Source organism: Lathamus discolor, chromosome 3 (assembly GCF_037157495.1).
Source record: "Lathamus discolor isolate bLatDis1 chromosome 3, bLatDis1.hap1, whole genome shotgun sequence".
Classification (NCBI taxonomy): Eukaryota; Metazoa; Chordata; class Aves; order Psittaciformes; family Psittacidae; genus Lathamus; species Lathamus discolor.
The window spans coordinates 61,788,831-61,814,598 of NC_088886.1; the positions used below are offsets into that span (position 1 = coordinate 61,788,831).

The window sequence follows — 25,768 nt, forward strand, 5'->3', positions numbered from 1 at the left end:
AAAAGTGATTTTTCACAGAAGGACAAACCTAAGTGGTGCCAGCAGCCTTCCACCCACACCTCCCATCCCCATTTGAGCCTGGTTTATTGTCTGAAATACCTCTGGTTTCAAGGAAGTGTTTTACCTAAAGCAAGAATACTACTTAAATATGTTCTATTGTATATTCATAGCTCCATTAGTCCTCCTCCAATTTAGCACATCAAAGCAAAGGCTTCATCACTCGCATGTGGATTATGCTAACATGAGTGACATTTGTAATCTTATAGGTCTGCAACTGAAGAAATGCTTTTAAAGTAAGCTATTAAATAGGTAGCTGTGCTTTACAAACGAGTCATATAATAGTTTATTTAAAGCCGTTAATGAACTTCAACCTCACCAGCACTAAATGCGATACTACATTACTTACTGACAGCTATTAGCTATCTCCTTAGCACTTTGAGGTTATATTGGACAACCAAAAATCTGCACGTTAAACACCGTACCTTGAGTGCTTACACTGAAAGTGTGCAGAAAGATGTCTACAGTCTCACCAACACTTGAATCTGATATTCACATGCCTTCAGGTGTCTTTTCAGAGCAGCACAATTTGCAGGCCTCTCCTTAAAGACTTCAACACCAGATCGAAAAGCTCAGAAACTTAAGTTAAAAAATAGGTAAGTGCAGTTAATGAAAAGACCATGCTGAGTTCAGTCAGTTTATTGCTGTTATGCAGGTGGTTTTGTCTGTACCACCTGATCCTCTGGATTATGACATTTTCTCTTCTCTGCACCAGTCCTACTTTTCCTCAAGTACTGAAGTGTTAAAAGAAGCAATTCAGCAGCCCCCAATGTGCTGGAGGTCAAGAAATAGAACCTGGAAATAAAGGGAGAAATCTGCTCTTGGTTGTTTAGACAGACAAATCTATACATCAGCTTTTCATGCTGTGGCGTCACACCATGGAAAAGTCAGGCTCGCTCCGTAACCGAGCGCGCTTAGCAGTGAGCACCACCTCAGGAACAGAATTAACAAGGAAACCTTAATCATGGTGTATTTCACATGTATTATTCTCCTGTAAAAGCAGAGTAGTTGTTAATATTGTTATTAATTGCAGCAGAGGCATGTTCCGGGTGCGTGCGGTTTCCTATCATAGATCCCTGCTACTGTAATAGATCCCTGCTACTGTTCTCGCCATAGGCCCCTGTTACTGTTTTTGCCATATATCCGTTACTGTTCTTGCCGTAGATCCCTGCTGCTGTTCTTGCCACAAACTTCAGAACTTGGAATAATTTTTCCTCAGAATTACTCTGCACTGAGCAGCCGATGGGAAAAACTCACTTTTCAAAGCTTAGGGGAGGCTGGGTTGCTCTGGGGGAGCAGGTTTTGTTTGCTTACAGAGAACAGATCATATTTGAGATCAGTAAGTGCTCAGAAACAGCCCAGGAAATGTGGTTTTCTTCCCTTAAGATTATTGGTGTTAAGAAGTTAGACTCCTACCCAGCACACACAACTTCATATTGCTCAGATCAGAACAGCTGTTGTATTCCATGAATACTCAATTCTGGTGCTCAGCATGAGGTACTGGCCCTGGGTTGGTTTTTATTCTGTTCCTCTTTGACCCCTTAAGGTATGTACACAAACTCTCGTGCTTGTGTGCTCACAGACACATGCACGCCCTTAACACAGGTGATGCTGCTACCTGCATGTGTCCCATCCTTCACTGTGGTATGGATTGCATTGTACAGAATTAAGGACTAAAATGCAAAATACATATCATTTTGAAACAGTGCTCTGTAGCCTTGCGAAAAGGAACATGGTTTAACAGACTTTTTACTGGCATAAGAACCCCCTCCAAACCAAGAAACTACTTTGAAAGGTAATCAACAATTCAGGTAATGACTGCATAAGATCGAGTTTCAGAGTACCGTTCTGAACGTAGCTACAAGCCGAAGTGTCTGAAACCCATCACTCGATTCAGTGTTGTTTTACTTTTTTATTATTTAAATACACCATACTAGAGCAAATGTCTCTGAAAATATCACAAATAAAAGATTTTTCTTCATTCAGCAAATTAGAAGTAGGTGAAAATCTCTACACAGTAGCTGCTATGAGCCTGACTTTTTTTTAACTTTTCTTGGTTTTTTTTTTTGCCATGGGAAGTAGCAACATTAGGACAAAAACACTTACATGCATACATACATTGTATTTTACAGAGATACAATAAAAGTGTTTGTGATAGAATATCACAAAAGCCACATCTTTTATCTCATGTTCAGTTTGATTGCAACACATTTCCTTACAACACTTAAATATACAAAGAGCAAATAGAATGTTGTTAAGGTAAAACACAGGGTACAAACTGGCCAGTGCCCTGCTAATTGTTAATGAGGGTAGAAAGCAGATTTCAATGCTTCTTGTAATTAGCTTCATTAGTCATCGTCCCCAACCACCCCCCCAAGATGTCCGCCGGTGGATCTTTTTTCATTTTCTCTACAGTCTCCCATTAGCCCAGGTTCATGGAGTCCTTAATGTTCATATTCAGTCATTTTAATACACCAATAAATGTGGGAAGGGCAATCAAGAATAAAGAAGGTGCAATGGTATGGAGCTGGCATTGATGCTAGCTACAAAGGTGACTTGTCTACTTGGAGACATGGGATCCATCTGTGATGAACAAATTCTGAGATGAAGGCACGCATTCTGCATTACTCTGACCTTTTAGCAGACCTGTAAGAAATAAAAACGGGTATCTTAGCTAGAACACTAAATTGGAGATAGGAAACTACAACACGACTGCTTTTCCTTATGCACTAATCTCTTTTTTATTAGATTACTTTCCAACTGTGACTCGATTAAGGCTTTCTACACTATCCACTGATACTGCCACCGTCTCCAAATAGCAAAGAGCCAACGTTTTCTTTCCGCAGTTTCACTACCGAGGAGAGCACACGGGAGGGGAGAGAGAAGAAAAGAACAAAGAGGAAAGAGAGAGAGATGACACCAGTAAACAAGAAGTGCACTGTCTGGTAACGAATCGTGCAGTGAATAAGGTGGGTTTTCTGGGCCCCTCTTAAACGGGAAGAAACATTACACCATGCCTTTGAAGAAGATCGTAACATGATCTTATAATTGGAAGAAATAGTGTGTAAAGCAAATAAGAAGTGCAGCCAATATCCTCCCAAGGCAACTTTGGTTCATGTGCTGCATTGCACAACAGCTAAATATAGAGACTTCAGGATTCCTCCCCCCCACCCCTTTAAAACTCCTCATCTGGTGCGTTAGTTAATGTTACATAAACATTTTAATACATGAAGTCAAACATGTGCTTTCGCACTGGTGTTAATGAATTGTGATAATTAAAAGTGTCTAACTCAATAAAAATCTAAACTTTCATGGATAAAATAGAAATGATCATCCACAGTCTTCAAATACAATCTGTTTGCAATTACCAAAATGAAATAATATATATTAGATTTTTATGGGGTTTAAATGACATTTTGCGCTTCCCAGGAAGTTCTTTTTTCACCCTTTCTCTAAGTTACTAAAAGCCTGAGGTCTATTAGTAACTGCAACCCCCCACTTTCAAGCTAATTAAAGTAGTAGAGGCTTGGAGGTTTAATTCCCCAGAGCTGAAGCTCAGTGTGAGAAAGGTAATTTGTCTGTCCAGAACAAAGATTAGGGAGCAGCCAGCAAGCATATTTAATAAATGAGCATCAAATATCCTCTACTATGGACACAGACAACACCAATTATGTAACTACAAGGGAATTGTTGAGTGATATGTAAACCAGAAGATTTTTAAGATCTTCTCTGAGAGACGTAACCTAACTCATCCTTTATTTAACAGGACAGAAGCTGCAGACAAGCGTTCGCTACGAACACTGCCAACCGGGGGAAAATTTACACTCGGAGGAGGTGGTAACACTGCTGCAAACAAGAACTACTACAGGAACACTACCAGTACAGCAGAAAGTCCCTTCACGTGGAACAGCGCGCAGGGCATCACGCACGGCGAGTCTGCGCTCTGCAGGTAGGCAGGACTGAGGTCAGAGAACACAGACTGCTCTCACAAGGCACAGCAAGCGATGGGGAGTTACACCTGATGTCTGCAAATGGCCCCAGGGAGGCAAAAGGCAGCAACAGACACCAAAATTGGGGCACAAAACCCCTTCTGCCTGCACCAGTCACCCACAGGATTCATCTGCAAACTGTATAGATGCAACTGTCACCTCTGCCTATGCAACAGAAATGGGGGTTAATGATAGGAGTCTCTCTTGAATTTGATAAACTCCCCTGTGCATGTTCTGCTGTGTCTGTAATCTCCAGTGGTAGAATAACCTGGAGACTGATTTAGCTTTAATGTTTAATAAGAGGTATCTGTTACAGCCAACACTGTCATAGCGGAATCATTTCAGTACCCCTGAAACACAGCTTTCTGGAAAACACCTCGGATGTACGCAACTTCACACTGTTAAAAAGCGCGCACGTGCGCGCACACACACACACCCCCCCCCCAACACACAACTCTTGGCACCTGTCCCTGCAGCTTCCAAAACTCCAAAACCCAGGAATATCTATGAATTACCAACCTGTCTCCTCACCTGTATTTCAGTTTTCTGGGGTTCAGGTGCTCTGCAACTCCCCTTTGAGAACTGGCAGAATTTACACCATTTTCTAGAGAGATCATAATACAAAGAACCCCAAACTATAACCTCTCCCCCCAACCTTCTCCCCAGTACCTGGCCATGTGCCGCTGCACTGGCTGTAGCAATGCCATTACCCAATAAAAACTTGTTCTCACTATTTTCTCTTCATTTAGCTTCTATCGGTCAGGTGTCTGCAGCTGTGAGCTCTGCAAACCCAGTCCAATTTTACTTCTCTCTCCCATGTTCTATGTTCCTCATCATGTCTACTGCTTTTATTGCAACTAAATCATTTTTATGTTTTGCGAAGGCATAGTAAGAAACTGATAAAACTAAATGACAATTTAGACACCTATTTGAAGTTACATTAAACTTTACATTCGTAGAGGACAAGTGGATAAACCACTCTCGGCATGGTAAACCTTTTACTGCTGCGTATAAAGATGAATGGTTTTACCTCTATTTTGGAACGGGATAACTATAAATATTCATTTACCAGATTCACTGCTTGCGAGGCTGCATCACAGATTTGTTTCATTAAAATTCACAACAGTATAAATCTATGAATCTTTAACTGTATTTGTACTTCCTTGAGAAGATGCTGCACATTCTCCTCCAATCTTAATTATCTTTGTTCTGCCTAATGATACAGGACTTTTGTACTCAACTCTCTCATCACCTCCATTGACAAATTAAGTAAATAGAAAAGGCCCACGTTTTATTTTGCTGTAATTACATTCCCTGGGTAAGACTTGAAAGAATACTTAAAATTAATCAGTAAATTTATGCACAGAGAAAAAAAACGAAAGCAAACACCGGCACTGAAATGGAGCAACACAACAACAACAAAACCGCGGACGTTACCAACGAGTTTGCGTTTCCTTGGACCTGTTTCTCCACAAACTAAAAGCACTAAGAAATACTCTGTACGCCGCAGACTGAGCAGCCCAGCATTTGTCCCAGATTTTTTTAATCTCCCAAATTCCTATTTGCAGATAAATGTTATTTTTCGTGCTCCGTACAGACATTAATGAAGTTCCTATTGTAAATCTATAAAGAATTACCAACTGAAGTGTGCAGTTTTTGTTTCATTGCAATAACTCAGTGCTGTGTGATTGCCTGGGTTAATGATGAAAAAGTCAAATACACTATCAGAGCTGATGGAAAAATCTATCACCAATCTGAAATTAAAATTCATCTGTGGTCAATAAGATTTAATATCCATGCAAGTGGCGCTGTAAAGAGTAAATGAATCAATGTCATCAATACATAATCAGTATGAAATACGATGTGAATAAAATTATGTGCAAGAGTCATACATTCACTCTTTTCTGGACCAGGGTGGAATGAACAGTCTCTTAACTCAAGGTTGACAGTAATTGTTACAAATTAGGCGCAGCAGTTATCAAAATGCACTCAACTTGCATAGCTTTAGGACTTATTAAGGAGATTAAAATAGATCTAAAACTATCTAGTTTCAGAGTTACAGGACAACTGTTGATCAGGGATTTTTTTTCTTCTCCTCTCCATGATTTGTACAGTCATTATTTACTCATTTAGCTAGAAAGCAGGAGCTATCAACCACTGAGATACACAATCTCTAGTTGAGCTATTAGTGTTATGGAGCGACAAGAAAAGCGCACTTTGGTTTTTAAATCAGAGTTAGAACATACAAAACAGACAAGAAAATACTCCTGAAAAAGTACCCCAGGATGCTCCCTCAGCTAAACCCTTGAACAGTGAAGTGAAATACACTGGTTCAGTTCAGGAACCTTCTCTTCACAAGACATTTACTTCCACATTAAAGGCTCTAATTTTCCTCCCACAGAAGCCTGCTCTCTTGTAGCCCTTAATTTCAAGGTTATGGAATAAAATACTTCTCTTTGTTAAGAGTTTGTATTAATGGATGCTCTCCACTTTGCTCTGGACATCAGGAGTTCAACAGCTGTACAGATGCACATGCCCAAACCAAAATAAACTGACTCCCTTCCCCCCATGTGTCATATTTAATTAAAAGGTTAGTGCTTTCTGCCCAAGCCCCACACCTACATTCCTTAAGATAAGTAAGTTTGGTTACTTAAAGGTCTCCTTGCAGGGGTGGGGAACATCCACTATTAGAATTAAAAGAAATTGATCTTCATTTAGCTCTAATAAAGCTTATTAGTAATTGTTGGGTATTCACCTTCTGGTCTGGCAGTAGTGGATTACTCTGAAGTGAATTCAAATGGCCATTGATGAGAGCTGTAGGTCTATCATGTTCACAAAATAAACTGCCATTGATGTAGTGAAACCGATCTCCGGGGACCAGGCGATTCCGGCAGGTAGAGCATGTAAAACACTGAGGAGGGGAAGAGACAGCGAGTGAGACCACAGCACAAATTAAGTACGCTGCAGGTTTGAAAATTACACTTCAGAGACCGCGAGTGAGTTGAGATACGGAGCTGCTTGCTTTCGAGTAGCTCCAAATATGGCATTCGTCTTACCTGTTGGGACTGTGCAGTACATAACTCAAGTACAGTTTTACCGATTACAAGGGAACAAAGCTACACGTTAAGGGAAGCTTTATAATATATACTCATATTTCCAGTTACTGCTTTGCATTTCATTCCCAAGCAGATGCAGATTCCATACTCAGGAAGCAGGGCAGCACTAATCAGCCGCTGAGTAAAAACACACCGAAAAAGCCCCTCACCTTCAGATGATACACGTTGCCCTGTGCCCTCATGACCAGCTCACTAGCAGGAATGGACTGTCCACAGGCACTGCAAGCACCACTATTTCCAAATAACCTGAAAGAGAGGTGATGATCATGAATAATTTAATACACAGGAGGCTCCGAGCGTTTTTGCGCATCACTGCAATGGTTTATTACACAACTATTTCAGACTTCTGACCCCCGCCTTCCAACTTGCTTACATGTCGTAATATGAAAAAGTGTGTTCTTGTGTAACAACTGGGAGCTTCACCCCACCTCGGATGTGGTTGCAGGGGATTTAATCAGAAATATTGACTTACACCTCTGGAAACACAGACAATTCTGTACTACACACATTTGATCAGATTACTGGGTTCATCATAAAAAATAAACGATACAATTCATGACTCGAGTTTAAATGCATTGTGTCCTTGAAATTATATGAAGAACTCTTTTGTACTTTAATCATATCTTGAGATATGAGTCATCAAAAGGGTTAAGAGGATTTGATTGTATATCTAAGAAGACATCATGCTCAGTGTATTGAAACTCCAGTAAACCTCCATCAGTGCAGAGTTTCCATTAGAAACTCTCTGCTATCCAGGTTGATATATAATGTGTATGGGTTAACCTTTTCAATCATGGTGTCAACACTTTAGATTTGCCTCTGCTCATCTCTTTCATCCTAACCTTCTCTCTCTCTTGATAATGAAATGCTTGCTCCAACTTCCCTCTATCTGCTCCTGAGTCCACAATTTAGATTACTTCATCTCTGCTAGCAACAAACTGAATGAAATTTCGATTTGAGCAGAAAGTAATTTACCGGGATCTGGACCCATTTGTCATCATATCTCTCTGGGTGTTTGCTGTATCACTGCAGTTTTCCTATGCAATCAAATGAGACCACAACATCTGCCATTGGGGGGGGGGGGGGGGGGGGGCACACGCAGTGGGGGAAGGGGGAAAGAGGCACAAGAGTGGTGAAGAAAAATATATACATAATTCTTCAGTCCATTTAAAGGCACAACGCATCGATTCCAACTAGAATACAATAACCATTATCGAGTTCCACCTCTACAGGCTGCGGCCGCTGGAATTAGAAGCCCTTTATTTGCTCTTGCGCGCATCTGTAATACACACAAATATTTATTAAGACTACCACAGTCATCCCCCAGTAAGGAAGGGAAGGGAACAAGCTGGCAGGGTCACGGGCCCGCCTTTCTGCACCATGTAAAACACGGTAATAGGATTTACAAATTAGCGTATTGGTGTCATAATAAATATTAATATTTGCATCTCCTTCCTGTCCAAATAAAGTCATAAAATTCTGGTTGTGTCAACCCAGGACACACATTACAACAGAATGCCCGCAATCTGAATGACTGCGGAGGGCCTCTCTATAAAAATAATTGCTTTGAATTTTCAGGATCCGAGCTTGCAGAGGAGGCTTGTCATGTTCAAACTACTAATTTGCTGTCGCCACTTTATTGAAAATAGCCTGTAAGTTGTTATTAAATGTATCGACTGAACGACAGAGAGAGTAGTAAAACTGCCCCTTAAGATGGCTTTTAATAGGAAGCTGAGAAACAAATTTTGCAGCAGCATCGATTTGAAGAGTTCAATCAAAACTCCATTTCAAAACTAATTAGTCTGAGATCCACGACACATTGACACGTTCTTGCAGAATCACGGTGGCTACAAAGGAAAAGCCGAACTAAAGCACTGCCAGGACCTCCAGCCAAAGGGACTAAAGTGGCTGGAAACCAAGGGCCCAGTATGAGGGCATCTTCCAGACCAGGGCCAGTTGGGAGTAGTTACATGACAGGAGTACTGAGGTGACTTCCAGAGCTTTACCATAACGCGTTCTCCTGCCTCCATTGTTCCTGGAACTGAAGTTGGCACAGGGCGCACGGGGAGCACTGTGAGCGGAGGCAGCGAGGCACGGTGGCTTTTCTAGAGCCAAGACCCCAAACACGCAGGGTAAGGTGTTACCCAAACACAAGAGTAACCCACCCACTGCAAGGAAACAAACAACTGGTCCGAGAGAACCCAAACCTGGCAAGCAGCCTCTCTTAAGCCCTCGTACACCACCCAACACAGCCTTCGGAATACTGATCTCACCGCACTACTTGTCTTCATTAAGCATGCATTTGTTACACAGCTCAGCTCTCTCTGGCTGGAAGTGGTCGTACACCTTGAATGTCTGTGAGTTCTAATAAATGCAGTCAAACTAATCCAGGGGCTTTCCACACATCTTAGGTTTTTCCCCAAGCACGTTTCTGAACAGTTCTGGGAAGTCACGTCAGCTGAATCTCCTACTAAAATTCCTAAAAATCAGTTGCAAAGTCAGGACACTTTTCCACTGCTTTGTATTATTTACCAGGAAAATGGAGCTTATTTTCCTTCTCTCCTGTTATGAATGGTTTTGGTCTGTGATACCATTAACAGGAAAAAGGTTTTCTCTTTTAAATACAAGGTTATTCCTCCTTCCCGGTAAAGGAAGTCTTCCACAGTAACTATTCCTTACTGAAAAAGTTGTTTCACATGGTTTCTGCGAGGCTGGAGAGCTAATTATCTAACCAGGGGGACTGTCCAGGACAGTATTTGATTTAAAAGGCTTGAGGCTTTAGGTGCTCAATTAAGTAGCTATCGGTCTCGGACTGGACTTTAATGGGCTCTTTTCTCTTTAACTGCAGCAATGGGTAGAGATACCCCAGGTCAGGCTAATTAAAGCCAGGGGACTCTTTAATTGTGATGACAGAATTGGTTTCAGTTTCCTCTTTGGGTCCTCAGTCCAAGAAGGTCATTAATATTTCAACATTTGGGCAATGCAATCAATCACAAACATCAAGAGGTTCCCTATGCAGACAAGGCAGCTCTTCTGCACTTAGCAGCATTTTACTGAGCCACCTTAAATCAACTGCTGTGTGGTTCCAGCACGGCATTCCCCACACCCTCAGCACAAAAACACTCCTGGGTTTTGGGGTGGATTGGGTTTGGGTTTGAGAACTTTGAGAGGAGTGGGAACGAAACAGCAGGAAACCCTTCCAGCCCCGTTTCCCGTCTTGCTGCTCAGAATTCAGTACCAGCAGAAACACATCTCCAGCAACTTAAACTTAACAAGGTTCCAGTTCCTTCCAAAACTGCGGAGACAGACTGAAGCGCTGCGACTCCTGCACAACACGGTGCGCATTTGTGCCCACAAACGTCTATCCGAGCCCTCGCAAAGAGAAATGCACATCCAGACCTACTGATCCAGAAGCAATTGGTGTGTCTGTACATTCCCTATATTTAATCTACATTCTGCACCGGCTGTATTAAATGTAACAAAGAAAGGCAACACAGAAATTACGCCTGGAGCCAAGTCCATTAAAGGTACTTCAGAATAACTAGAGCCCAAGCACCTTAAAAGCACCAGAAGCTATTGATACTTAAAAGGGGGGCTGTGCATAATGGCAAGTGCTGCATTAGAGAAGGGGAAGGAAAGGGAAAAAAAAACATCCAAATTACGCTTGGTTAATTCAGAGTAACAGATCTGCCCCCAAGTGAATTGGAGGCCTTGAATTAATTCTGTTATGACAAATCAAGATAAACGTTCCCCCTAAATTGCATGCGATTTAATTAATTTTTGAGATCCTGGTGGTTTTTTTTCTCTCCTAGCTAATAGTTCACATGCTCCTGTGCTGTCATTGTGCTTGAGTGGGCAGACTTCAAAGTGATATTAAATAACCAACTATTAGATTTACCTAGCACGTCCTATTGGAAAAGTGCCATTTAATTACCTAGCCTGTTCAATTAAAGGGACAGCATTCCCTGAATATAGCAGCTTGCCGCTGATTACCAGGGAAATGAACCCGCTGCCTGCCGGCCCCTCCGCGCGCTGCGGGACTGGGGGTGCCCCGCGGCCGGGCCCCGCGCACCCGCCGAGGGACCGGGTGCTGCCCCTTTAAGACGCGCCCGGGCAGCCCCCCCCGGCCCCCCTTCCCCACCACTCCCTGCTCGCTCTTAGAGGCCAATTTTGTTAATTAAATGTTTTGTTTGCGACGCGGCTCTCATTCATTTCGGACACGTCATTGCGAGCAGATCTAAGCCAGGGACCAGATCTCATTAGATAAAACCTATCAGAACTAAGAGAAAATGGAGGAGACACTAATTAAAGCTTTTAATTGTGCGGATTCGCTGCCACGCTGCTGCTTTATCTGGCATCCTAAGGTTGGGAGGGCTCCGCTCTGCTCCCCTCCCTGCGAGCGCGCTGCTCGCCCTCGGGAGGGCGGGAGGGGAAGGGACCGGGATTTTCGCCTCCTTCTCTGTTCCCAGGAACCTTGGCTTCCAGTGAAAGCCGCTGCAGCAGCTCCACGGCTGGAGCCTGTCCTTTATTTCTGTCTCTTTTTTGGGGGGGGGGGGGGGGGAGCTGTGTTGTTCGAACAACAAAACCCCACAGCCAGCCTCAGACGGGGTAAAAAGCTCGTTAATAAACGGCCCCATAGTCCTGGCCCGAAGGAGTCGGGTCCCTTTCAACTGGCACCCGTCGGGCCGATCAATCCCCGTCCCCATTTTGCGGTGTGCCCACACCTCCCATTAAGAACTGTGCCCGTGGCTCCTGCATTGGGGTGGGGGGGGAGAATATGCCATCGAACAAGCCCCACAGAGGAGCAAGAGCGGGGAGGATGGCAGAGGGGAACCAGAGGGACCCGCTGCCAAACGGGTGCCATCGCCTCCACAACCAAATGAGGCCCTTTCCAGCAAGGAAAGGGAGAGCGAGGGCCTCGCTCCTGCAGCGCAACCCACGTGGAAGCCCGCGAAGTCCATTTTCAGCAGGAAAAGGCTCCAAGTTAGCTCAGCCCCGGCAGGCCAGGCCACGCTACCCCACCTTGAGTGTATGGTGTCCAGTTCAAGTTTCAGCAAGCATCTGTCAGAGTTATTTTTGCAAGTCAAATTACACAGATCTAAAGAGAAGTCAGGCGATAGAACAAGGAGATCAATTCAAGCCCCTCATCTGATAAAACATCCTATTCATAATCGCCTACATTAAAATAAACGAGTATTAATTCTTGGCAACACAAAACCAGAGGACTGCGATAAGCCTGCCTGAACTTGCCTCTGGGACACAGTGGATGCATCTTCTCTTTTTAATTAGTAGTAATCAGACATGGGGGTTTGTTTGATGGTGTTGGTCGAGTGATGAATCCGTACTATTCAGTGCATCTGAACAGTAGTGTCAATTTTTCCACTTCAAACGCGACTCTTTCCCTAACACCGTTCTGCTCTACTTAATTACAGCTCTGCCAGGCCTAGGCTTGTTGCTTAGGACGATGACCAAAAAGCACCATTAACACACCCCCCCCCCCCCATGTCTGAGTTTTTAGCATTTCTCTTTGAAAACATGCCCAAAACTATCAAAGCCGCAGCCCCCATTCCTCAAAGACACTGCGGGCTGTCTCCTCTGCTTGACTGACACAGCCACGTATCAGGACAGGCGCTGCACTGCCAGAGTAACTCAGCCTAAACTCCATCCCTTTAGAGGAAGGAGGTTGCCATACTTTTGCACACCTTCAGCACAGTCCCCATCTCTCCCAACAGAAGTCAAGTTTCACAACATGAGCAAACTTGTAACATTTGGTGGCTGATTTTCTCTTTTAGAAAGGAAGGCAAAAAGTGCAACTTTTTGGCCATCGGGGAGAAGGAAAAACTTGGGTTAACTCTTGACATTTACTGTAAATGAGGAGCCAGAAGCATTTAAACAAAACACAGTTTGTTTTAACCGAGCATTTGTGTTGTGCCGGGAAGGTATGGGGCTTTTTTGTTGGTTTGGGTACTTTTTTAATTACTGAATGTTGAAATAGAACACCTCCTTGAAGCATTCATGTGCATCAGTCTATCAAACCATTTACTCAAATTAAATGTGTAATCCTTCAAAATGCCTCCTTTTAAATTAATGAGTTTAAGTAGCTTGAGTTCACCTGAAAAGATCGCATGGGCACCTGACCTCATGAATTCTTCCTATTAATTATATTGGGAACTTGTTGGAAGGGATACTCTGCGTAATCCTACTGTACCCCAACAGATGTGAGATTAATCAGGCTTAGTTCCCCCTACCCAAATCAGTGGCATTTAAAGCAAACGGCCTGAAAAACGAGAGAGACAAGAAATAAAGAGCAGTAGCACATCCCTCTGCTCCCATCCCCTGCATTCTCTATACTGGAAGTTAAGGAAAAATGTCGGTTCCACACTCCCCTGTATCAACGTGAAGACAAACACTGTGCCACTGCTTTTGGCTATAAGTAGAATCGGTGGCCCTCCGACTGACGGTTAATCAGCTCTTTCAGAAGGAGAACAGAGAATGAGTCATTCTGTTTCCACTCAAAGGAGTTTAAAGGTGCTTATGTAAATATCATAATTAATCAGATACTAAAGGCAGGCATTTCATTATTTAGCACCTCTGCCACAGCCTTATTTAAGCCCTACGATTTTAACATTTACCGTTCAGATATGCACGCTTCTCCTTCAGCACTACAACAAAGCAGATTAATTTAGCCTCTCTGATTGCTGTTTATTTTTAGTTAGGACTTGTTTTGTGCTGACAAACCACTTTAAAGTTACAGTCGTCGTTCCGCCCCCCAACTCTTCCCTCCACTTGGCAGTCGCAACTGTGCCCTGGGCTAGGCGCTGACATCCGCACCCGCACGTCTCCCTGCTCCTAATGAAGCAGGGATCCTGCAGCAGCCCACCCCTCTGTCCCGCGGGTGCCCACCGCCAGGCACTAAGGGGAAGAAGAGGGGAGAAGAAAGGGAGGGGTAAAAAAGGGCAGGGATGAAGGGGGAAAACGCTGCCCGGCCGCCGCCTCACCTGATGTAGTCGTTTCTGCAGAGGATCATGCCGCTCTTGGTGTAGCAAGAGGTGCCGATGTCCCCCAGCTGGGCCTGGCAGCAGGAGCACTTGAGGCAGCGGCTGTGCCAGTAGCTGTCCATGGCGTAGAGCAGGAAGCGGTCGGCGATCTTCCCCCCGCAGCCGGCGCACCTCTTCCACGAGAGGGAGCCCGCCGTCACCGGGGGCGGCTGCGAGCTGCCGCCGGGGTTCACCATGGCCTGCGGAGAGACACGGGCGGGTCAGGGCCAGGAGTGCGCGGAGAGGGCCCGCAGCCCGCGGGGAGCGGCGGGCGCAGGGGGCAGAGCCCCCCGCTCGGGGCTGGTGCAGCTGCGGCACAAGTCGGGAACAGCCCCGGCGTTTGTTTTGCTTATGGGAAACGCGGTGTGTGAAGAGTGAAAGAGGGAGTTGTGAAACTGGTTTTTCAGTCTGTGAGAGACGCGGCAGGCCCCGGGCACCAACGAGGGGCTCGGGACCCGCCGGCCTCTCCGCGGCGTGCTGGGGAAGGGGGGAGGTCGTTACGTTTCGGGTTTATTCTGGAGACATAAAAGCACGCCGAGAAAACACTCCAGACTAAGGACACCGGCCCGAATAATGGATCATTGAACTTCAGGACGCCTGTTAACTTCCTACGCAAACACACTCAACTTTTGTCTCGCTAATCTGCCCTCGATCAGCAGTTTAAATGCTGAAGCTCTGTTACTCCCCCCCCCCCCAAAATAATATATAAATAAAAAAAAAGGGGGGGGGGGAGGGAAAAGCTGCCTGGCCTCGGGAGAGCAGCAGAACCGAAGCGCTCCGCTGGAGCCACCCCGGCAGCCCAAACTGCGACCACGGGCGTTTTTCACTTTCTGATGAACGCTCCATGCGAGCAGGACAACCCGGAGATAATATGGGAATCAATTCATAAAGCTTACTCTAAACCGATTAATTTGTTGCCTTCAATCCAGAGCCCAATAAACTCCCGGTGTTCCTCCAGTCACTTATGCTATAAAAAGATCAAGTTATTTACTGCCAATTAAGCAGCGTGTTTTGTCTTTGTCCTCTGTAAGCTGTACGTGCTCATGCCGAGGCATCTGGCTCTCTGCTAAGGACCTTCACAGCGATACCTCCAGAGCAGCGAGCAGGAACTTTTCCTGCCACCGGCCCAACTCGGCGACAGGAGGAGGAGAAGCTGGGGCCGATTTCAAACACACATTTCCTCAGAAAGAGTACCTGGAGGTATGTCCAGTGACCGCACAATAAACCAGAAGAACTGCACCAATTAAGCTGTAACAAAAACCCCGAGACTTTGGAAAGAAAACCACTCTAAAAGCCATTAGCATTGCATTTATCCGAACGCATCATATACCTTTATGTAAATTGATTTCTGATGCATTTGTTCAAGGAATTGCCTTTTGTTAGTTTCCAGCTACCGCCTAAATGAATCTGCATTTCCTGCTCCGAGTCTTTAAACCGTTTCCCTACGCTTTAAATCACTTCGGATTTCTTAAAAGAAAGAGAAAGGCTCCGTGCCACCACCTTAGCCCGTCTTTGTCGAAGGCAAACGTATATAAATATAAAATGGGAACCGTTACACTGAGAAAACCGTCCAGTAACCCCATTAAGCTAAAGCTCTTAAGGACAAGCAATACCTTAATGCTGATTAAATCTAAAAAGATGAATCAAGAGGACTGACCAGAAAGTGACTCCCTTGATAACTAAGGACGGGCCCTCATCAAGTTTCATTTAGAGGTGGGGGGGAAAAAGCTTTTAACTTAAATAGGCTTACTCTAGTAATTACACAGCCAAGCAATTTAGGTCCTGGGATAGGAGTCAGTGAAATAGAAAGCAGAGCTGGAAGCTAGAGGCAAAATAACCTCCACCACCACCACCACCCCCCCCTTTTAACAGCGTCTCTGGCGTTTTTTTAATGGAGACCAAGGGAGGGACAAGCGGAGAGCTGGCAATTTGTAGTACAAAAATGGATGCTTAATTCATGTCTTGGTTTTAATTAGGTGATTCACCGGATTTCTCTTGGATTGAAACAAAAGACCGTGTGGGGGGCAGGAAGGGAATTGGAGAGGAGAGAAACAGAGAGCTCACTTTGATCTTTTCTGCCACTGTTTCGGCACAGTGTTTACTACGGGGGTAGCGGGTGCTCCAACCTTCCGCCTCCCCGTCCCTTCCATTCACGGCCGCGACAGCAGAGCCCTTCCAGGCGGCGGCTCGAACCGGGGGGGGGAAGGAAAAGCCTTTCCGAGCGGCAGCCGCCGCCAGGCTTTGTACGCGGGGACCGCGACAATGCCCGTGGCCCGCGGCTCCCCCCGCTCCGCTCCGCGCCCCTCCGCGACTGCGGGCAGCGCGGGCATGGGACCGCGCTCACGTACGCTGGAAAACAAGGGGTAACGACAGCCACTTCTTACCTGCTTCCCCTCTATATTGCAAAAGGCCGTGGAGCAACGCCGCTCGGGGTGCCTGAGAAGGTCTCCTTGCAAAGAAACAAACACAGCGCTCGGCCTCCCTCTGGCTCGCGGGAGCGCTGGACGCAGCCCCCCGCCCGGTAAGGGGCAGCCCGGGCTGGAAAAATGCGGCTATTTCTATGAGAGGCGTCCGCCCGGGTCCGTCCTGCAGCTCGCGGTGCCCGGGAGCGGAGCCGCAGCGCTCAGCCGCCCAGCCGCACACGCAGGGCGCCGCCGCCGCTCGCTGCTGCAATCGCCGAGCAAGTTTGGCAATGTGGCTTCACTTTGTACCGCTCCCCCCTCAACCGCCGCCCCCTCGGCCGGGCTGCGGCGGCTCCCGGGCCCGCCGCCGCGCCTGAGGAAAGGGCGAGAGCCGGCGGGGCCGGGCGCGGATCCTGCGGCGGCGCTGGCGGGACGCGGGAGGAGGCCCCTCTGTGAGTGCGGGCGTGTGTGTGCGCGCCGCGCGGTGCGCTCCCCGCCGCCTCACACATGTGTTACTGACAGAGCCGAACCCCAACTACACCCCAGCTCGGCCCCGCCGTCAGCCCGCCGCAGCCAATCCGCCCGCGGCTTGTTCAGGCGGAATAATAAAACCTGCCAATCCCCGGGAACACAAAGGAATGAGCGAAAGGGGAGGGAAAACCGAGCCGAGCACGGGAGGGAGCGAGGAGGAGGGCAATGGAGGGGAGGCGGAGCCAGGTGGGCAGCGGTGCCCGCCCGGGCGCTGAGGGGCGCCGCCCGCCCCGCTCCGCTCTCGGCCACCAGTTGAGGAACTTGGCGGAGAGGGGCTACCCCGGGCCCGACCGGACGCGGCCGCCGCTGCCCGTCAAAGCGCCGACGGGCGCTGAGGAGAGGTGCGGCCCGCTTCTCGAAACCGTCCTGGCGCCCCCTCGGGGCCTGCGGCCTCGGCCTGCCGCCGGAGCCCCACCGCCGCCCCCGGGGCGGGCTGGCACCCGCGGCCGGCGCTTTCCGGGGGGAGGCCGCCCCCCCCCCCCCCGCTATGGAGGCGGAAAGCGCCTGGGAGCGGTGGCCAGGCATGCCTGTCCAGGCACTGCCTGCTGTCCACAGCCCCTGCAGCGGTTTAGAAGGGTTAAACGGCCGCAGTTGGCCGGCAGTTAGCAGCACGGCTTGGTGCTTAAGGAAACAACTGCATTTCTGGGGAAGAAGCCCAGGGATGATAGCAAACCAGAAGTCACACCCAGTAGGAGCACTTAAAATTGGGAAAAAGCAACCCCACGTATTAACTGCGCTTGTTTGAGGCAAAACTACAGTACCAAAGAGTTAAAAAAGACCCTTGAAACAACACAAGTGTTTCCAAATGTGCCACAATTAATGGCTGTTATCCCCTAAGCAGTTGCACCTGCCAGCATGGGGCCCTGCCCAGCTGCCGCGATGGGTTCCTGCCTGGTGCTGTCTGACGCGGGGCAGCTGTGCTTCACCGTGCAGACCACTGCTAGGACGTCCGATCCATTCCACACCTTCAGGATCTGTGAAAGAACAGAAAAACTCCAGGATACGGGGTTCCCGATTGCAGGCTGCTGCCGTAGGGTACAGCCAGTGCAGCGAGAACAGTGGGAGAGGACAGGCCAGGCCCTGGGGTGTGGGCTGGGGGGTACGGTTAATTGCTGTGGTCAATGTGATGGCAGTGGAACTGAATCACGAGCTTGCGTGTGTCCGTCTCTCTGCTGTTGAAGTGTTCTAAAGCCGTTCCTGCGGGTGGCTAACGCAGGAGCGATGTACTCCCAGAGGGAAAGGAGCTGCAGCCGGCAGTCCGCGTGTACAGCTGCGTGCGCGGGTACAAAAGTGCAGTGACTGCCCCTGTGCCAGGCCGAGTGGTAAATCCGCCTGGGGAAGCACAGCCCAGGTGTACCTGAGCCACATCGCCACCTGTGGGCCTCCTCCATGGCTGCATCCCTGCCTTGGTTGGACCGCGGTGTGCCCAGGAAGCACTTAAAGCTTAGGGAAAACATGCCTAGCTAAGAAAAACGTACCTGGAAAAACGCGGGATAGAGCAGGTAGGTTTTTTTTTCTAATTATATAGCAAATAAAATGCTGAAATCCAAATATCACCACAGATAAGATTTAAATGCAGGGGGTAAAAAAAATCTATTTCTCTCTTTCTGGGATATGTTCAGAGTCTGTGCATAAAGCTCATGGAAGGCTTCCACCAGGAAAGGGGGGAGAGGACTGGTGTTGTGGTTAAAAAGAATGATTTTTTTTAGCATAGGTCTATGAAATATATCATCTGGATGTAATCTTCATGTACATATTACATTTAAACATGCTCAGCAGTTTTAGATTTGTTATTTAGGATCTGGTATAATTTAAAATGTATAAAGTAACAAGGCATGCTACAGATAATCAGCAGTCACTGTTATTCTAGCTCTCTGACAGCTAAGAGCACAAGAATAGAGCAAATGCCAAGCTAAAATAAAATCTAAGTTGTCTAATTATCTAAGCCTGTAATGGCTGGAAGCTACCAAATTCAGGCTCTGGAAGAGCCATCAGGGCCTCACCTCACTGGAAAAGATATTCTACCAAGAAACTCTGCCATAGGCACTAAAATGTGTACTAGTCTTAAAGCTGATAGTGATACAAAAAACGGGAACTACCTTGTCAGGGAGCAGAGTTTTAAATAGCTTAATGACATCTTCAAAATGCAATTATGATGTTCATATCTTTTTCTGAAATCACTATGCACTAATTTTTGTCATTAATTTTAACAGAGGAAACTGTAACTGAGAGCATTTTGCAGAGCAATATTTTTCTGATTTTTCTTTTGTGCAGCATCTGCTGTTGCTGTGCTGTCATCTTCGTTATGTTTTTCATTGTCTATGTGCCATAATGTAATTAGTTAGTTCAACATCATCTGTGCTATTAGATGAGATGTTTCTATGGTAAGTTAACATAGTTCTGTGTAATTGGTAGATTTCAGCAGTAGGCATGAATGTATCCATCAACTTTAGGTCGATTTGAGTCCGCAAGATTTAAATTCACTTGGCATACGTTATCCTCGAAGACTGTTAATTTTGGCTGAATGGATAAAAAACACAATGCAGAAGAAAATCTGGCTGCTTATATCGTGGTACTGTTGGAGTCAGGGAAAGGAAAGCATAAAATTGCTGGCTTAGTAGTTGCAATCTGAATGCCTGGAAAATGTTACAGCCTGTGAGCCAAATCACTCTTAAACCTAGACGTGCCCCTGAGATAGCAGGTAGTCCAGAATTCATCAGTCTCTCCATTCATGAAAGGAGTCATGGTTCTTTCCCTAAATACTGCATGCCTATGGGACTGTCTTTTCCTTTTCTCATTAGAGAGAAATGTTGGGGCTGCTGATTTGTCTTTAGATCTTCCATGCTGCACTTTGTTAGTCCTCATGTCTTGCAGGCTGCACCTTTTGAAAAAACAATTAGACTCTTAAAACTAACCCTCTGACCCCAGTCTCTTCAGAAACAGTGACGAAAAATCAACAGCCATTTGCTACTTTTAAGTAACACTTCCTTTTACTCGCATAGGAGTTTCTGCTTTAGGGCCTCACACAAATTAAAAACCCGACTGGATTAAGTATTTAAGTCAGATATCCAGTGATATGGGAGAGTACGCATCCTGGCAGACGCAGGGAGGAACCCTGGATGGCTTTACTCTCAAGTGTTCTTTTCCAAGCAGTAGGCTGTATTGGTTGCCCCAAAGAGCAAGATAATTCACTTTTAGAAATATGCGTATAGATTTTGACTTCGCTTATAAATACATGAGTAACTTTATTTACAGGAACCCAGAACCATGGAAAGTAATTAATAAGCATGGTTCGCTTAGTAAGGGCTTGCAAGGCCCTTTTATCATCACTGTATCCATAACTTAGGACAGGAGCCAAATAATATAAATGTCAGTAATTATAGATATATATTTATATTAACAATGAAGTCCACTTTAGGAAGAGCTAAGGCTATATTTGTAATGACCTCATATGGCTAAAATTACGTGCACTAATTTGTCCTGTGCTCATTCCTGTTGGGAGAACTGATGTATTACCACATGCCATCAGTAGCAGAAAGTCCTGGATGTGAGTTTTGTGACTGAAGTCAAAGACATCAGAGTTTGAAGTGATATGTAATTTATGCTTTAAATTAAAAGTCTATAGAGGCCACTAGAATCTGCATATATAATAAGTTCACTACATAAAAAATCTTCCAATTGGAAATGCTGAATGAATTTTGAAAGAGGGCCTTACACTCCACAGTCTAATAAACCACGGCACTTTTCAGTTAAGATGATTTTGACATTCTTAAATATATACTGACAATTGATTTTTGTGATGACATATCTGTAGAGTGATCTTTTGTCACAAATATCAACATGTAGTATTATGATTCAGATGTCACCATCTCTAACAAGGAAAAAAAAAACCCTTTGACAAATACTTAAAAATATAAACTCATGTAGAACTTACCCTTTAAAGTAAAAAATGTTCTCTTTACAGCTACTTTCATAGAAGCTGCATTAATGTGTTGCTTCTGTTCACTAGTCACTATAATAAACAGTCAGATTAGAGCACAATTTGGTGCTGTTTGAAGGCACAAATTATAGCTAGAAGGTAGCCACTGAGGTACTTTAAATTTACAGAACAAAAAAGATCAGCTGGATCTAATATCCTACTAATTCAACTGACCAAAGTGCTCTTACCTAATGCAGAGGTACACGTTTGTAACACCATCATTTATGCTTCTGAATGTTACAGCACCGCCACTTCTTTTCAGTCAGAATTCACTTCAGAGAATTTCAGCAGAGAAAGTAAATGTGTCTTCTCTTCCCTCTGGGAAAAGAAATCATGGAAACATTAAATGTTTTCTACTCAGAGCTGGCTCTTTATTTTTTGTAGCCATTTTTTAAATATTTCCTTTGTCAAAGGAAGTTTTGCGCTTGGGTATGATTTCTGCAAACAGACCTATGCAGAATTTAGTAAAAGCAACCTGCTGGAATCATGTGTCACAATAAAAAGTGAGACCTTAATTCTAACCTGTATTATTTAATTATTTAGCTGAGTAAGTTTAAATATGCAGAAGAAATGAGTATTATGCCCGAGTGAATAAACACCATATTTAACATTTTTGATGGTGTTGTCCATGCATAATACCTTTAAAATTGCATTGAAACTATTTTGAAAGATGTATGTCCAGTAGCAAATCCTATGTCATTAGAGTATCTGCCTGCTATGAGTGTATCCAGGAAATGAGTTATTTACTGTAACTCACTGCCGTGGAGGAATACATCTGATATCACTGTGAAGTTTCCATAAACTTTGAATGATGCTGTAACTTATAGAAAGGTCCGTGACTGATCTTTTCCACTCATTTTGCACCTATCCACAGAGAAGACCCTTGTGATACCTGACTTGGGCTATAGTAAACCAATAGAGGAACATTTGTTCAAGCCATTTTCTCTGTAGGTCTTTCAGGGGAAGTCCACAGCCTAGAGTTTCAGAGGATTTCGTTGTGTGATGCATCACAGAATCATAGAATCATAGAATGGTTTGGGTTGGAAAGGACCTTAAGTTCATCTAGTTCCCACCCCCTGCCATGGGAAGGGACAATCAATGGGAAGGCACAGTTTTAGCTAATACAGCTAGATGTTTGTGGTGACTGTTTCTTATGGTGATTTGACATTAGCCATTTTTTCAAAGAGCTGAGAGAAAGTAAGGTATGGGCTGAGAACTGAAACACACACATCACAGGGATCTCCTGTTGAAGTCATCTTTTACATTTAAGGGCTACCAGCACATATGGGAAAATGGAGGGTTACAAAACTAAAGAGGAAGAGCAGGCTGGTGACTTGTGTCTGGCAGAAATGCCTCAATACTATTTGATTTGAAATTTACATAGATGCCAGCAGTTGTGACACAACTGTCACTCTAAGTTCGCTTAACTGGACATGAAACAATAACGACAATCAGAGTGACAGTTCTCCTGTTCTGCAGTGAGGTTCTTCCTATCTCAATTCTACAACATTCCTTCTGTTCCCCCTGCCAGACAAATGTGCTTCTGTTATTATGATTTCTCTGTTTGACTCGGCACAGTCTTGCTTTCAGGAAGAGTTTCTAAGCTTTCTATTCAGTTTTTTAGTCATACCATTTATCAAAGCAAGAGTTTCTTAGTCACAGTTTTTAACTCCTTAATAGTTACTTTGCTGATGTAATCCATTATTTAAAAAGATTTTCTTGGGTAAGAATATTACATTATTTTTCATATAAAAATATAGCCCTCTATTTTTTTTAAGCTGTTTTTCAGAACTGGGGCAACTACTATACTCCATGATCATAACTCTTTTTATCATTCTACTATGATTCAGTAGCTTTTGCTGTCTTATAAACAATCTTACAATTAAGAGCTAATGTTAATGGAATAGATTGTTGTCATAGGATAATGGTTTCCTGCTGCTAGATAAATGCTGTGGCAATGCTAGGACATTTATTGAAAGTAATAGTGAAGACAAAGCTAAGAGATTTATTTTTAAAGCAGGTGCCACAGATCCAGTGACACCATTCTGTTACAATTGCTTTATTTCTATTTCACTAAAAGACTGATGAAGATGGAAGCATTTTGCCTGATGTATGCAAGTGCAGCAAAGTGACAGTGGCTCATTTCACTGTAACTGAATAAGCTGCATTGCACTTGGCTCAGGAAGAGATTTATTGTGCAGCTCATCCAATCAGAAAACAGTTTATCCATTAAGTACAGCTTTAAAATATGTTGTATTTCTATGAACAAGATGGGGCTTGATGCTTTCTTTCACAGAAGAAGTTAGGCATAGTTCAGAGAAGAGGAGGAAAGCGAGGCCCTACCGTGCTTGTTCTGCCCGTCCATCCAGAAGCCCCCCTTTCCTCTGTGCCACAGGGATGGCATGCTGAGGAGGGTCAGCCTGTCCATAGCATGTTCCCCTCCTCCTGAATCAATGGCTCCTTGTCTTCCTTCTTCTGCGTTGAGGGTGTTGCCTCAGTGTTAGCAGCGCAGAAATGGCAGCATTGTTCTTACCAGCACTGCTGTGCAGGGGGGGAGAGAGGAAAAATTTTTGCTAGTTTAGTGTTTCCTTGGAGTTCACAGGATCCTGAAGTTTTGGAAAATATGCCTTCTTGCTTTTACATGACTTTGAAACTTGCTCAGCCCTGAACCCTCCAACAGAGGACTGTGAATAGCAGAGCTTGTAAAACTTCCCAGGCCCTCTATCTGCTCCTGTGGAATTGCAGTAAAACATCTTGCATACCCCATGTATGCAGCTCCTACAATACTGGAGCCAATTGTCAGGAAGCGCATGGGATCCATTCACTTCAACAAGCTTTCTCTGGACAGGTATGTCCAAGTTGCCTGACTTAGGCCTCAATAGAGGTCTTTTCTTTTGCACTATGGAGCAGCTATTCCAAGTGGTGGTGGTGTAGCTATGACAGCTTAAGGACATCCCAGAAATAATAAAAAATAGGATCCCTCTTCACAAACCCCGATCATTCCAAAGCATCTTTAAAGTTATATTGTAAACCAGCATAATGACTTTATATGACCATAAAGTCTCTGCTACGATTTCCTTTAGAAACTAATTTTATTACTAAGGCCCAAGGACCTTGACATCAAACCAGCAATTCATTGTTCCAAGGACTTAGTCTTGTAGCTGCTCACAACGCAGCCCTGAATTAACTTCTAAGACCAGAGCTTGAAGGCAGTAAACAACTTTAACCTTTTCTCAGCCCCAGGCACATCTCACAAACAGGAGTTTGGTAAATGCATAAAGTTCACTTTAACCCATGTGCAGACATTCTAAGAACTAATTCATTCTTCACTTTCTGAGTTTTAAGAAAATTTTTATACTAATAAATGGGCAAGTGTTACAGCACTTGTGCCAAAGAGCTGTCAGATAAGGCTGGTCCTCTGCTGAGCCTTGCTCTTTATGAAATGCGAGCACCAGAGAGAACATCATAGAGAAAAGCAGAAATGGGAGAGACCTGTGATCCCAGCAGAATGAGTCCTGGCAGCTGTGAGGTCCATCAAGTCATCTGAAGAACAAGCAGGCTACAGAGCTCCAGCAAATACATCATCTTCAAACTAGATCGCCGTAACAGCAGTATATCAGACTTGATCCTCTAACACTTGTGCCTTCCAGCATCAGGCTCCTATCCAGAGCTTAGGATTCAGAGGGAAGTCCTAGAAGATGGAGAATTTCCACATTTTTAAAACACTGGAGTCACTTACCTAAGTACCTGCAAGGATGTGACTGTAAGTACTGTAAAGTCCTATGATTTTATCAAAATATTTGGAGTATCTATTTAAAGTTCTAACTCGGGAATCACAGTTTCATGCTAATCTGCTTTCAGCTTTTTCTTATAGGAATTTTGAGTCTTCCTGGTGAGGTAAAAACATTAATTCTTGAAGATCAACCAGGAAAAAATAAAACTAGTTTCTTCACATCCAGCATTTTATTTTTAAAAAATAATTCCTCATTTGATCTAAGAGTGAGAACTCACAACTTTGGAATTTTTGGGACTACCAGTATGGAAAGCAGTTGTTCTGTCAGCACATACTGGATCTACTCAAGGAATCCTCCTGGATTCAAGGAATTAAGAAACCTATTTTGTCAGTAGGCTTCTCCATATCACACAGGACCTCACACAATCAATCAATACTTAACTTCCATACTGCATATTGCTCCCAGGGAGGGCCAGAATTCCCCATGTCAGTTATCCTGTCTCAAAGTGAATCCGCAGCCTCTTGCAGCTCTTTTGACTAAGGCAGCTATGTATATGCCGCCTGGATCCGGCCCAGATGCTTTATTTCTATTGCATGAGATGATTAATTATGTGGTTTCTTTCTGTTTGTCTGATAGAGGCTGAGGTAAGGGAGTGATGGTTGCTTAGTGCACTATTATTAAAAAGCTCCTTTTGATAGCCCTGAACAGGCTTGAGTTGAGTGCCGCAACTAATCATAGAGCTGCTTACATGGAAATGTAATGCTTGTTAATACTATACTGTACTTTTAGAAGTAAACTCATTTTTGATTGGCTAGAGTTTAACTATAATCAGTAATTAAGGGTCAGCCATCCAGTAAACTCATTAGTTTACACCAATTACATTTGGTATAGTAACTAATGATTTCAAGGATCAAGCCATTTAT

At 44.6% G+C, this 25,768-nt stretch overlaps 1 protein-coding gene across 2 annotated transcripts; it reads right to left on the reverse strand.

Annotated features, from left to right (window-relative positions):
* Positions 1–1,954: 1,954 nt before the first annotated feature.
* On the reverse strand, positions 1,955–24,802 carry LMO4 (LIM domain only 4). 2 transcript variants are annotated; one of them, XM_065675571.1, is made up of 8 exons: positions 24,604–24,802; positions 23,455–23,649; positions 21,300–21,429; positions 17,980–18,106; positions 14,161–14,399; positions 7,312–7,408; positions 6,802–6,957; positions 1,955–2,703 (listed from the first exon to the last, which is right to left on the reverse strand). In XM_065675571.1, the coding sequence occupies exons 5-8, from the start codon at positions 14,394–14,396 to the stop codon at positions 2,695–2,697; spliced, it is 498 nt and encodes a 165-aa protein (XP_065531643.1). In that variant the 5' UTR covers positions 14,397–14,399; positions 17,980–18,106; positions 21,300–21,429; positions 23,455–23,649; positions 24,604–24,802; the 3' UTR covers positions 1,955–2,694. The 2 variants fall into 2 exon arrangements, with proteins under 2 accessions (XP_065531643.1, XP_065531644.1); XM_065675572.1 differs by lacking the exons at positions 17,980–18,106; positions 21,300–21,429; positions 23,455–23,649; positions 24,604–24,802 and adding an exon at positions 16,584–17,176.
* Between the last annotated feature and the right edge of the window lie 966 nt (positions 24,803–25,768).

Coding starts and splice junctions, on each gene's coding strand:
- LMO4 (XM_065675571.1), bottom strand. CDS start 14,396: ATGGTGAACCCCGGCGGCAGCTCGCAGCCGCCCCCGGTGACGGCGGGC. Junction 7,409..14,160: donor TGCAGAAACGACTACATCAG/GTGAGGCGGCGG, acceptor CCTCTCTTTCAG/GTTATTTGGAAATAGTGGTG. Junction 6,958..7,311: donor GCAACGTGTATCATCTGAAG/GTGAGGGGCTTT, acceptor TCCCCTCCTCAG/TGTTTTACATGCTCTACCTG.